This window comes from Lactuca saligna, chromosome 8 (genome assembly GCF_052625555.1).
Source record: "Lactuca saligna cultivar CGN05327 chromosome 8, ASM5262555v1, whole genome shotgun sequence".
In the NCBI taxonomy this organism is placed as follows: domain Eukaryota; kingdom Viridiplantae; phylum Streptophyta; class Magnoliopsida; order Asterales; family Asteraceae; genus Lactuca; species Lactuca saligna.
This window is the reverse complement of record NC_136424.1, coordinates 57,888,949-57,903,681: the sequence shown is the minus strand read 5'-3', so window position 1 is coordinate 57,903,681 and position 14,733 is coordinate 57,888,949. Positions and strand designations below refer to the sequence as shown.

The 14,733-nt window shown below is 32.1% G+C and overlaps 2 protein-coding genes across 7 annotated transcripts; one reads left to right on the top strand and one right to left on the bottom strand.

Annotated features, from left to right (window-relative positions):
- The first annotated feature begins 1,523 nt into the window (after nt 1-1,523).
- On the top strand, nt 1,524-2,393 carry LOC145009649 (uncharacterized). Its single transcript, XM_078968300.1, has one exon. It carries the CDS (start codon nt 1,524-1,526, stop codon nt 2,391-2,393), a length of 870 nt encoding a protein of 289 aa, XP_078824426.1.
- Nucleotides 2,394-7,666: 5,273 nt separating this feature from the next.
- LOC145010721 (ureide permease 1-like) lies at nt 7,667-10,972 on the bottom strand. Of its 6 annotated transcripts, none has more exons than XM_078969234.1 (8): nt 10,722-10,972; nt 9,573-9,884; nt 9,324-9,462; nt 9,076-9,250; nt 8,965-8,996; nt 8,790-8,884; nt 8,035-8,409; nt 7,667-7,938 (listed from the first exon to the last, which is right to left on the bottom strand). In XM_078969234.1, exons 2-8 carry the CDS (start codon nt 9,807-9,809, stop codon nt 7,783-7,785), a joined length of 1,209 nt encoding a protein of 402 aa, XP_078825360.1. In that variant the 5' UTR covers nt 9,810-9,884; nt 10,722-10,972; the 3' UTR covers nt 7,667-7,782. The 6 variants fall into 6 exon arrangements, with proteins under 6 accessions (XP_078825360.1, XP_078825362.1, XP_078825363.1 ...); XM_078969236.1 differs by having other exon boundaries at nt 9,573-9,872; XM_078969237.1 differs by having other exon boundaries at nt 9,573-9,832.
- Between the last annotated feature and the right edge of the window lie 3,761 nt (nt 10,973-14,733).

The window sequence follows — 14,733 nt, the reverse complement described above, 5'->3', positions numbered from 1 at the left end:
ATGGGTAAGCAAGTTAACCTTTCAATTGCCCAAAGCGACTAATTAGACCCAAAAACGTCCTACCCTCATAAATCATCAAAAAAAGTTACGAGACTTTTTCGACAAATTTCAAAAACATTGTAGAACTAATGTGTCATTTATCTGTTCGTAAACTAAATGAACAATATCTTAGGGTCGGAATTAATAAGATCGGACAGATTTGACCACATTGTCCTTTTCCTCCCTAGATTTTGTGGGGCATACACATTCACAAAACAACATTTTTTTCTCGACTTGAGCCAATACCTTTTATTGAGTCTGAGACCTTTAAGAGGTAGGGATCCCATATGGAAGCAATTCCACCAGAGAGCCCGTATGGATCAACTACCTCACATTGAAAATTTGGAGAACCCCAAATATACATGTCTAGTTTATTTTTAACCTCCATGGATTTTGTTTCATGGATCCCCACAAAGAAAGCGTGGTTTTGAAGATGTCCTAAGTTCCTTAATCCAAACTTTAAAAAACTGCCCCCCCCCCCCCCCCCCACGCGATCACGTTCCTGGAAGAGCCTTTTTCATTTGAAGAAATCAAATCTGCCATATGGGCTTGTGGCTCGGATAGGGCCCCAGGTCCTGATGGTTTCTCTTTCGCCTTTCTAAAAAAAACATTGGGAGGAGGTTGGAAGCGATATATACCTTGCAGTGAAACACTTCGAAACCACGGGGCACATTGACAAAGGCTGCAACTCCTCCTTTATCACTCTCATCCCGAAGGTTCAAGACCCGATCACAATGAATGATTTCCGCCCAATCAGTCTCATCGGATGTTTGTACAAAACAATCTCAAAGGTCCTAGCCGAACGACTAAAAAAGGTGGTACATTTGGTGGTTAGCAAAACTCAGACTGCTTTCATTAAAAACAGGAATACACTTGATGGGCCTCTTATTTTAAATGAAGTTATCGGATGGATAAAGAAAAACAAAAAGAAATCTTTTACTTTTAAAGTAGACTTTGAAAAGGCTTTCGATAGTCTTAGCTGGGATTATCTAGATTCAATCATGCAACAAATGGAATTTGGGGTCAAATGGCGTTCATGGATTCTAGGTTGCTTATCGTCTACTAGAGTTTCGGTAATTATTAACGGGTCAGCAACATCAGAATTTGATATGGAGCGTGGGGTTAGACAGGGCGATCCATTATCCCTATTTTTGTTCATCATTGCAGCAGAAGGGCTACACATCACCATGGAAACATCGAAAGAAAAAGGCATATTTGTAGGTATCCGGCTTCCTCGGCATGGTCCTGAAATTTCCCATCTACAATAGGCCGATGATGTAATTTTTATGGGCACGTGGACTTTGGAAAAAAACAAAAAACTGATTAGAATTCTTAGATGCTTTGAACTGTCCTCAGGTCTTAAAATAAATATGTCAAAATGCAAAGTATATGGGTTTGGTGTCCAGAGCTATGAGTTGGACCTGGTGGCCCGGAGTCTCAACTGTTCAGTTGGTTCTCTCCCCCTTATTTATTTAGGGCTTCCAATGGGTGCTTCTATAGCAAGAGACAAGCATTGGAAACCTATAATCGAGAAGTTTCAGGCGAAGTTATCTAGATGGAAAGCTTCCACCTTGTCGTTTGGAGGCCGTTTGACCTTATGTAAAGCAGTTCTAAGCAGTCTTGGCTCTTACTACTTTTCTATATACAAGGCTCCTGTAAAGGCTATTAAAATGCTTGAAAGGATTCGGATGAGATTCTTTTGGGGCGGTTGTCTCGAATCAAGGAAAATGGCATGGATTGCTTGGGGAAGGACACTAGCAGCTAAAGATAGGGGCGGTCTAGGAATTGGTAGTTTAAAGGCTCAGAATTTGGCTCTGTTAGGGAAATGGTGGTGGAGATTCAAAACACAACCTGACAGCATATGGGCCACGGTGATAAAGTCCATTCACGGACCTGACGGTGGCTTTTCCCGTCCTACGATTGCAAAAAGGAGAAGTAATTGTTGGGGGTCAATAGTTTGTCTGCCAATATCGCTTGGGAAAGATCAAGTGCCATTTTTGAACTACTTTCAACAGGTATCAAACGGGGACGACTCTTTAAAATGGATTTGGTCGCTCGATTCGTCAGGGGTATACTTTGTGTCGTCCTTGAGATCCCATATTGATAATCTTGTCCTTCAGCACAGGAATGATACATGGTTATGGAACCCGCTGGTTCTGGGGAAGTTAAACATTCTAGCATGGTGTGTTAGGCATGGAAAACTTCCATGTATGGAGAACCTCTTCAACCTCAGCATCAGCTCTACAAATTTGTGCAAAATGTGCAATGCAGCCCTGGAAACAAAAGATCATATTTTCGTGGAGGGTCGGTATCAAAAGAAGTTTGGGCACAAGTGTGCAGTTGGTGGCAAATAATGGAGCGCTGTCCTAGTTCCTGTCGAGATTTGTTAGATTGCAAAAACAGGCTTGATGGTCATCAAAGGTTGAGGGAATCCCATGAAGCTATAATACTACTTTTCATGTGGGTAATTTGGAGATTTAGTAATGGCAAAGCTCATTCCCTCAACTCAATATCAAAATTGGTTCTGGCATATGAGGTGCAAACTCTCTCACATCTATGGATCAACGCTCGTCATCGGAGAGGGCTGCAATTGAGGTGGTTAAATTGGTGTTGTGACCCAATTCTAGAGTGTTATGTTAGGTTTTGATTTTACTTCTTTCATGTTGTTTTTGTTTGTATCTTTTGTTCTGAACTTTTGTGTTTTCCTCTAGCCTCTGGCTAGTTCTTAATATATGTCTGCCGTTCAAAAAAAAGTATAAAAATATTTATTTTTATGTGCAAACATTATCATAAATTCAACAACATCATCATGAATCGGTTAACATACACACATATTAAAAGTAATTTACGTAACATTATCATGATTGTGGAGATATGTGAAATCCAAAACAAAAGGCACAAATGTTAGAATTCATCATTGGATATCGAGATAACAAAACCCAAAAAAAAAAAATTGAAACGATCTTTAGCTGAAAACAAAATCGTAGAATCTCTATCAAAAATCCGAACTAATCTAATTTGACGGATTACCCATAATCCAATAACTTCCGACCAAAAACTTTGATACTTTGGTAAAGATTATTCGAAATCATATGGAAAAATATGTTTTCCATTTCATTTCATTTTGGATAGATCCACATTTTTTGGATATCTTTCCTGACTTTCTAGAAATTATCAATTATAATAAATGAAGATCTATTTTTTCACATGTAATCTCTAATAAATTTTGACACTTGTCATTTTATGATATTTTTGAAATGAGAAATTAAATTACCTTCTAACTTTTATGCCTACAATTATTCCTACCCATTAAAATTATGACAAATCATCATTCAATTTAATTGTAATTGGTATATTTATAATATAGCCTTAATGAGTTAGTTAAAAAAATATGGAATGATGACACTTATCATAATTTTATTGGGTAGAAACATTTGTAGGCATAAAAAGTAGGAAGCAATTTAATTTCTCTTTTGAAATAAATAATATTCACATTTCAAATTCTTAGGTTTTTCAAAATTTAAAATTAAAAAGGCACATAATATTTATGTTTTTATATATATAAAGTATTAAATGTCATAAATATGATATTAAATTGCAATTAATATATTTTTTTTCTTATTTCAATTTTTTTTTAAAAAATTATTTATTTTTTACACTTTAATATTTAATTTCTTTTTTAATCAACCCATGTAATACACGGGTTTTACACATAGTTCATACTAATAAATAAAAATCCTTTTACCACATGTCATACTTTCACGCATTTTGACACATGTAATTTTATGGTTAATTCTTAAAAATTAATTTATACTTGTCATTTTGTGGTAATTTTTTATTTTTCTTAATTAACTATCTAATTTTTAGGTTATAGAAAGTAATTAATACGTCATTAATTTGTTTCCTAATTCAAAATTGACATGTTTCTTTCAAAGTTCATTGTCATTTTATGCAAAATAGTTTATATAGAAAAAATAATCAAACTTTATTGTTTTTTCTTGACATACTAAAAAAACTTATATGGTCAAAATATAATTATTTTTCTATACTTTAATTTATTGGTATAAATTGAATTATTTATTTATTCATCATTTTGTTTGTATATATTTTGAAATTTTATTTTAAAAAATACTTTATGTTTACACAATTAATATTTAATGTTTTCTTTAAAAAATACTTAATGTTTATATCTTCATGTATAATTTTTTTAATTAACGCGTGTAGTACACGGCTTTCACACATAGTCAGTAATATAACCAGGAAAGGTGCATATTCAACCATTTTTTTAACCTTCGAAAAAACGAACCGATTTTAGAAAAAACGAGTTAGGCATTCGAGCATAAGTTTAAGTGAATTAAGCATGGTTGTCAAAATCGCGATCCTGACCCTAGGATCGTACGATCCTAGATATGAAAAACGATCCGGATCGTAAACGGATCGTATTTGTGGTAGGATCGCAAGTAGGATCGGGATCCGTTCCGATTTTAGCTTCCCTTGATTTTTTTTTTTTTTTTTGTTTTGCAAATAGATTTTTTTTTACCATTTTATGTTTTTTTACTCCTTACCAATTTATCGTTTATCATTGTGTGTTGTGACTTATGACTAATATTTTGACGTTTTTATAACTTTTGAATGAAAAGTTGAATGTTTGAAATAGTTTTCATGTTTTAAAATTATAAATTAAAATTATGTTTTATTTTGTGAGATCTTAGGATCTCGATCCCGATCGTGCAAACTCAAAAACGATCATATGTAGGATCCCGATCTTAACAACCTTGGAATTAGTTACTAGGATTAGTACTTAGACTTAAACTATATGTACTCTTGATGTATTTGGAAATTTTAAGGTATTCGAACTCAGGGGCAGAGCTTTGTTAGGGGCCGGAAGGGGGTTGTAGGTCCCCCTGATTTTTTGGTTAGAAGTAATCCCTATACTTTAATTTTACAAATATTTGGCCCAAAAAATAAAATTTTGGTTATGGTCCCCCGCTCACCAGTATTTAGACATATTATATTTTCAACACCCCCCCTCCCCCTCCCTAAAAAAAAAAAAAAAAAAAAAAAAAAAACAATCATAAGCAATATGATTTTATATGTTTAGGCTTCTGAATGTGTACTTAATATATTAGAACTAGCATGTAAATTCTCATGGTAAGTAAGGCTTATGTATTTTAATAAGGGACTGTATGTAATATAATTTCGAATTAACAATGTTAATTTCTCAAAATAGTTAACACTAGTGGAAACCATAATCCACTTAGAATCAAATGTGGTGAAAACCTCAATGTGGAAAGAAAAGCAACTCCATCTATGCTAAACAAAATTTGATCCATCATTGATAAAGTTATGGGAAGTCAAGAAAAAAAGACCATGAATCAAATTTAAAGAATGTTTTCAACGCAAGAAGAGAATATTAAGGAAGATGTTAAAAGAAAGTTCAACTCAGAATGACTTAGGGGTGAATGAAAGAGAGAATGAAAGAGAGTATGACAACTCATACCATAATGTGGAAAAAGAAGAAGCCATGGGAACCAATTCTTATGAGGAGGAAGAAGTGACTGAAATGGGTTGTACTTGCAAAGATTTCAACATGAAGTTTAGCTGCTTCAAGAAGTTGGGACTTGACATTGATATGCTTATTGAAGGATGCGACACAAGCTAGTAAAATATAGTGTAAAGTTAGAAATTATGAGAATGTAAACTGGTATGTGTATTATCTTCATATATTCATTTTGAATAGAAAGGGTTCAATCCTTAGTGACACCCTGATATTCAAATATTTGGATTGAGTAATACACTAATGTGAAATTCAATCGTCACGACATTTCCTTTATGCATCAGTTTGTTCTTGTTTATGTTTTGCTTTAAGTTTAATCAGTATAACACTTAAATGGAGGACGTTTGTTGATGATTTTATATCATAAATATCATTTAAGTGTAATATGATTAAATTTATTAACCAAAAGTGATATGGTTGAATATTGAACAAGTTAGGATGGTGTAGGAGTGTACATTTGTTCAAGTTTTTCAAGATTCAAAGTACACTGTTATTAGGGGTGAATCCCCTAAACAAACGGGCGTCCGGGGGCAGCGCCCCTGGGAGTGGGATCCCCAGGGGGGTAGCCCCTAGCTGGGATCGAGTTAACCCTTTTTTACCTAAGATACGTTTAATGACATGTTTGGTAGTTTTTTATAACAGTTTGTAACTGTCTAGTGACAGTTTTTAGACATGAATCATATAGTCGTTTTTGGTCAATTTTCTGGTACATCTTGAAGAACATTTTCAGATACATTCTCTGATTTCGTATCCCTGAATTTCATCCAATTGAATATTCGATCTGTACCATCGAAATACTTCAATTTGATAGTGAATCACGACTTTCAGAGAATCCAAGCAATTCACAATCTAGGTATAGTACCTCATTCGACATTCCATATAAAGGTGGGGGACCAGTTGAATATCCTTTTTGGAAGGATTTGTGAATCGGTATTGAAATGTAAGTCTTAATTTTTTGAGATTTTATGGGTTAAAATTGTTAAAAGATTGTACCGTTGCTTATTGAAAATTAAACAAAAATTGGTGGTGTTAATGGTGAAGGTAACCTAGGGGTGGGGAGTCGATTATGAGCAATTCTTGGTGTTAATGTTGGTGTTGGATCTTGTTTGTCTTGGGATTTTAGACAGTTTTAAAGTTTTTTCTATGAGTTTAGCTCGATACTATATCGATCATATCAATTTGTGTAGTAGCTAGGTTGTTTGGCACTAGATGGAACAGTTCTATTCCAAGGAAATCAATATTTTAATATGGAGAATCCTTTGAGTCACATTACCATGAGATATATAGTAGGGTAATTATCGGGAATGTGAAAAATGGCCCATGTGGCCAGCTTATTTTAATGCAGTTGTGAAAGATTTAATGAGGTTGACCATAGGCTTTTGAAAATGTCTCAAATGAGGTTGATCATAGGTTTTTGGAATGTGAGGTCGTGGTCCATATTTTACAACTTTATGTGCAAATGGTATGACATTACCATTATGTTTATGGATCATGTTCGAGAATTGCTAGATTGGATTGATATGTTGCTTCGTTGAATTGTAAAAGAGTCTTTATATGTGAATTTAATGACAACGTAACGGTGGTTGCGGAAGTATAAAAATTATTGGTTTTTGCCTCTGAAAAATTAAGAAATGATGTCATTTTCGACACTATTGTATAGTAATTTCGCTGTTTAATTGGCACATACAATGATTCTACAATAAATGTAAGATCAGGTGGAGTCGGTGGTTTCAAAACCCGATTCTAACTATGTAATTTTTCTTTTTTCTTCTAGATCCTTATTAGATTTAAAATTATTCGTCATTGAAAATATATAATGCATAAAAAAAAAATATTATAGAAACCATAAAAGCAAGAGAAACTAAAATATACCCCGTGTGGTTTCCTTTTTTTTTTTTTTTTTTTTTCCTAATGGAGTTGAAAAGATTTTTAAATGCAAATGTCATCGATCCCTTTAACAAAGTTTGTTGTGGTTTGATATGTTGTAAATTCAAAATGACTATTACACATTTTTAAGACCATTTTTGCAGTTTTTTTCTTAAATCAACGTTAACTGTAAGATGAAGCAAATCAAGGAACGAAAAAATAAATCACATAGGGTTATCGTGTGTACAATGTTATTTATACAATAACTAAACTTTGCAGTGTTTTAAATCCCGTGTTACAATTTTACCCTTTAAATCATCTTAACGTTTCCGATGACCAGATGAAGCCATTAAAACTCCAACAGCCACAATAAACATAGACAACATGCCTATAAGGAATACATACGTTCTCCTCGAAGACTTTCTGTATTCACCAAAAATAAGCACACCCCAAAAGGTACTCACAAGTGGAAGTGCCTGAAATCATTTCACAAATCACAACAACCTCATAAGGTAAACATCTTCATCCAAATGCATTAACTACTTGTACCATAAGGTACAACAAGAACTAACCTGAACTGCATCAGCCGCAGCATAACCCGCAGCTTGTCCTCCCATAAACTGGAGACCATTTCCAAAACCACAAAGAAAACCAGCCAAAAAAGCCCAACCACGCCCTTCCCAATCATTTAAATATGCTTTGATTGAAGATTTAGGCAAGTTGAAAGCCGGGTGATAAAGGAATGTAATGTTTAAAATTATGGCAATCACAAAACAAGAGCAAGAAAAGTAGAAAAAAGCTGTGTAGACACTTAAGTGAGGAACACCATCATCCAATGTGTTCCATTGGTCATTGGTTGCAAGGTTAAATGCTGGTGAGAAGAGAGAAAAACATATTCCAGCAAACAAACATATGGCTAAACCGATGAATGTGCTTTTTCCAAATACCTGAAATCCCCACAAATGCACAAGTTTATCATGACACTTGTAGAAGATCGGTGTTAGATGTTGAGATTTGTTGGGTAGCATAAAAGGAGAAAATTTGTCCCACATAGATGAAAAAGGAAAAAACTGGAGTGGTCTCTATGCCTATAAAATGAGTTCAAGGCTTTGGTTTTCATGTGTCATGATTGAACAGAGTTAATGTTATGTTGAATCTTTTTCTTTGGAGGCCTGTGGTTTTTCTCCGGTTTTGAAGTTTTTTTTTTGTATATGTTTTTGTGTTCTTATTTTATATGGTCGGTTTTACACAAATTAGATGATTAAATTTCAACTTGTTCTATGTGAAACTGGGTGAATGTGGTTTATCAGTTTATGTACAATATAACCTTGATTGCTCTTTGGCTCTCGAGTTCAATAAGAAAACTTGCAGTCCCTGCTTTTGCTTTCTCTCCTTTACCACCTCCATCCTCCAGATCCTTTTCTGATAATAAAAAAAAAAAAAGAAATATTCAACTAATAATCTAACTTAAAAAGGTTAGTGAAAAATCCAAGTAGTCTTACTTGATATCGCGTATGACTCGTTGCTAATTGATCTGTCACGTATCAATTATTAGAATTCCAAATATACAAGTCAATATTTTCATATATGATGACACTAAAAAAAAGGTATACCCTTTTTTGTCAATTTGAGAACCTTTTAATCCATCAAGCTTTGCTTGATTATCTTTGGCATTAGATGCATGCACAACAGAACCAAGACAAACAGCAATCAAGAAACAGGCAACCCCGGGGAAAAGTATCTCAGCTCTGTTGATTTTATCGTCTAAAAAGTAGTTCAAAGTTGTACCTATCACCCATTCACAAACTCAAAATCATGATCCCAAATATTTTTCAAAATAGTCATATGATTATGATGATACCTATAACAACTGTAATACTTGCAGTGATGACCTCAGTTACAGATAAACCAACAAAAGCCCAAGCGTATTGTGTTGAAAGATTTCCAAGGCTTAAAACCACCCCACCTGCCATTGCAAACAGAACGCTTGGCCAATTGTTCTGAAAAAAGCAGATTGTAATTCACAACTCAAGTATGCATATGGACTATGAATGTGCGACTCATTGATGCATTTTGTCGAATGGTTTGTGTGCGTGATTATAATTTATACCTGAGAAAGCTGGACTAGGAAATTGGGTTTGTCATCATTGGTATGGCCAAATTCCCCAAATGTGAAAGCGATTATGACAGCTGACAGAAGATTGGTGATTGTGTAATCAAGATAAGTGTGTTGAGGAAGACGACCACGTCGTTCTAACAGAGTTAGAATTGCAGGCCATGTTCCTAGGAAGAGGAGCGCAAGCAGCATGCATGCTATGGCTCCTCCTCTGCTATCTACTATGTACATCTTCAAATTCGAACTGATTCCCTCTGTTGTAAAAGTAGTCAAGAAAGGAAACTCGGAAAAATCCTAATGTCAAAACTGAATTTATGTTAGAGGGTGTTAGCGTTTTCAAGAATCTTGAAATGAATCTAAAAGAAACTGTGCAAAAGTTGACTTTTTTCAACCGATTAAAATGCAGAGAGATCATCGATCAAACTTAAGAAAGTTAACATGTAAAATGGGTAAAATGGTTATATGAATGCGAAAGACACATATCTTTCAATCTATAAATGAAATTTAAAGAACAGAGTCGAATGCTGACCAAAGAAAAACATGAGTATTAGATGAATGATGAATCTGCAAAGAATATGCAAGAACCTAAGAAACTTTAAGACTCTATTTACAAAAGGAAATGATAGAATTTGCCTAAAATAGATAGTTCTTGCAAACTGTATTGTTTTTTTGACATTTTCCATAAACCATAAGATCAATATGCATTTAAAAAAAAATTATAGTTTAAAAGTTCGATAATTCTTAAAGAAAAGATACTAAGATGATGACACACATGAAAACAAACAGAATTAATCATAAAGAAATGAATCTCCGTAAGCATAAGATAAGACGTAGTTTGCATCTTTGACAAGAAAGAAAGAAAAAAAAAAAGTCAAACCCACCATTGCAGAGGAAAGCAGTTTACAAAAAATCGGGAACTGAGTTTAAAAGAAATTGCTAATCTCCAAAGAATCTGAAGCTACTTAACAATCACGACAACCCTATAAATATATAAAATAAAAAGACATAATACCAACCAATCATAGAACAAATGGTAATTCAATTCTGCAAACAAAAAAACAAAATAAAGTAGCACATATTGCCAGCAAATCTTAATTTCATATAGCAATGAGGTCACTTTCATGAACAGTAATGATTGCGTACCAAGATATTTTGGAGATGAGCAAGAAATGATGCGAGCCTTCAAAGATGCAGCACCATTAATGGAGTTTTATTTATGCTTTTAATTCAGATCCTTAAAGATTCCAACTTGATTCTTGTTGGGAAGGCAAGTTTAAGAAATAAAATAAGAGAAAAATGCATTGAGACTGGGAGAGGTGGAGAGGCGGTGAAGTGCTGTTAGTCTACAAAAAAATGAAAGCGGATATCTGGCTTCTTATTTTTTTAGTTTTCTACCGATCACATATCCCCTCATTTGATTTTGGGCCCAAAATATATATATATATATATATATATATATATATATATATATATATATATATATATATATATATATATATATATAGTTCAGGTTCATTTGAAACCATTCTAATTCTGTGAGACCGTGAGACCAAATCTAAAAATAATTTTAAAATTCAAAATAAATGGAAAAATCCAAAAATTCTTTTTTTAAATATTATTTTCGAAACTTGAATTAACTAAAAAAAATTAAAAATAAATAAAAAAAATTCCGTATTTTTTTTTGAAAAATACGTGAAATATTCTAAATAGAATATTACACTGACATATTCTAAAAAATAATTTTAAAATGCAGAATAAATGGAAAAATCTAAAAATTCTTTTTTTAAATATTATTTTCGGAACTTGAATTAACTAAAAAAATTAAAAAAAAAGTAAAAAAAATTCTATTTTTTTTTAAAAATACGTGAAATATTCAAAATAGAATATTACACTGTACATATTCTAAAAATAATTTTAAAATGCAAAATAAATGGAAAAATTAAAAAATTCTTTTTTTAAATATTATTTTTGGAACATGAATTAACTAAAAAAAATTTTAAAAATAAAATAAAATAAAAAAAATGCGTCTCACGGTCTCACAAAATATAGGTGGTCTCAAATGAACCTAACCCTATATATATATATATATATATATATATATATATATATATATATATATATATATATATATATATATATATATATATATATATATATATAAATCGGTGAGGATAGACTGATTGTAAAATTTTATATTTTTGGACATAACATTGTATAAAATTTTAAAGTCTCGATAGTAACAAACTACAATGCATTTTTTCTTTTACTTTTCCCAAACTCAATAGTCAAATTTCATTACAAAATAATTTTTATTTATTTATAAAATCATAGAACTACCTTTTTTTTAATCATATCTTGCTTTTATTTCTTTATATTTCATAAACCTTCAATACTTCCAAAAAATGAATCCGTTTGATCTATTCCACCTATGCAACGATGATGTCAATGACAATATCTTCATCGCTATGATGAAGCAATATTGTACGAACCTGCGATGTCAAACAAAATCCGCGAAGGACACTGGCGTCTAGTTAAGGATTATTTTGTCACAATTATGTCTACTAGCCAAACGTTTTCAATAGAAGGTTTTGTTTGCCAAAAAAATGTGTTTATATGGATAGTTAACGTTTTGGAAAGCAAGTATTGTTTCTTTCAAGTTTTATACTTTATAAATGTAGCTTTTACATAAATTAAATATATTTTTTACCTATTAAATATACGTTTACGTATGAATTTTTCCAAATAAAATATGATGCTAGAGGTAAGTGAAGATTCACAGGGTTGCAAAAATGTGTCGCGACAATTAAGTTTATGACAATTGGGGAGTCACTTGATTCTATTGACCATTATATGAGAATGTTTGAGAGAATTTCAAGAGAAAGTTTGTATGCATTGGCCAAAGGTGTTACCGAAACCTTCGATGATGTTTATTTGCGCAAACCTCCGTTGAATGATATCCAACAACTATATGCGTTACATGAAGAAAGACATAGTTTTTCGGGTATGATTGGAAGCATTGATTGCACACACACTTGGAACGCTCTTCGTTGGTATTGTTGGATTAGGTGTATAAGCTTATAATTATAATTGGTATAAACTTGAATTAATAGTTGCACAGTCCTTTTGGGTTGCCCTTGAACCTAGCAATTGAACATGATTATTTTTTAGAGAGAGAGGTTGATTTATTATTTTATTAATAAATTTAAATACATAATTTATTAATATATTATGAGAATAACATATTAATTATAAATAGTAATTTTTAATTAATTAGTAATCAGGAATTAATTGGAATTAATTTTGGGATTAGTGAAATTAATTAAAAGTGCAGGGTCTAAAATGCAATTGTTTAATAGTTGAACAAGTTGTTCAAAAAAAAAAAGTTGAACAAAAGGTTCCAGAACCTTCCACCAGGAGGGTGGACGATTTCAAGGGGGGATAATCTAGGGTTTCTAGATTATCCCATATGGATAATAAGGAAGTGGATAATCACCAAATTTGAGTTATTATTAGTTAATTTAAATCAGGGTTGTCTTAGGTTTCCTAGTTGCACTATATAAGGATTCCTAGGCTATGATTTTCGGCCATCACTTCCTTCCTAACGCTTGGTCGAAATTCTGCTCTCCCCTTTCCTCTCTCCATAATCTCCTTCTTGCTAACTTGGGTGTGAACCACTAGAGGCACAACATTTGTGGTGTTTGCTTCTAAAGGTTCTACAAGTCAAGGATAATTGTTATTTACTATAATAACAATGTATATAATCCTAAGCCCTTTCTTGTGTTTTTCGAAAATTACCTAGGGTTTATAGGGTTCTTATTTTGATGTTCTTAGTTATAGGTTCAATAGTGAAAACATAGATCTTGTTTTAGGTTGCATGCACACTTAAGAGTTTTAAGTTTGTTTTTGTTATACCTAAAACCCATCAGTTATATCAGAGCATTTGGTTTGTTTTCAATTGAATTTGCTATAACTGTTGAATTTGATCAAATTAGGGTTTATGGAAATTAAATGCTAAAAGGATTAAAATTTCGAAATTATGGTTAGGGTTTTAAAACCCTAACATTCCTCCCCAAGCAATTTCGAAATTTGATAGGCTGTTAGGGTTTTTTTTAATTTTGGTAATTATCATTTTACTTGCCTAAAACAAGATAATTAAAATTGGAATAAATCTTATACCCTATATTTTCGAAAAATTTAGACGGTAAGGATTAGATTAAATTATTTGATTAATTTAATTAAATATCCTTATTTTATTTAATCTATTTAATTAAATGTTAATTAATAGATAAATATTAAATCAATTGGTTTATTTTTTAATTTAAATTCATTTGTTTATTAATTCCAAAAATTTTAAATGGAATAAACCTAGTATTTTGAAAATGTTTAAAATACACCTTATACTATATGTAAAATTAAAAGTTTAATAATTACTATATGTATATGACAAAGTCAGTCGAACTGCTAGTACGCCTTATTCACAAAGCTAGTCTATAAGGGGGTATAAGGAAACTGCATATAAAATGGTAGTTGAATGAGTGTTCACTCTCACCCACCGTTTCCTTGATTAGTGGAAGGTCGTTAGCCAAACGAGTTTGATAGGACAATTAATTCTCATTAATAAGTATAATGAATTAAAAGTAACTAAACCCTTTTTTATAAAGAACCCAAATCTTAGTTACTTTAGAAAAATATGAATTTGTATGCTAACCCAAGAAATTGCACATTACACTTAATAAGTCGTTAGTGGAGCGTGTGTGGTTAACCAGCACACTAATATGGACTAATAAAGAGTTGTAATAGGTATCTCATAAATTATCATTATTGATGGAGCATGTGTGGTTTACCAGCACATCAATGGAGACGATAATTGACAATGAGGTTACCAAGCACATTTGCGTGGTTATTCACATCTTGTTTGTGATCCTCTGTATCCCAGTCACAAATAGAAGAGAATAATATGATATTAGACATGACATTGAATACTTTCAATGAATCTCAAAAGATCTAGGAATTTCATCAAAACTTAATTTCCTTTTAAAATTTCATTTTTTATTGGTGGGATTGGTAAATTGTCATTTACCTACGTTTATAAATTTACAATTAGATTACAACATCTCTTTTCTAAGTTGTGAATTATATAGTTGGATCCTAGCCT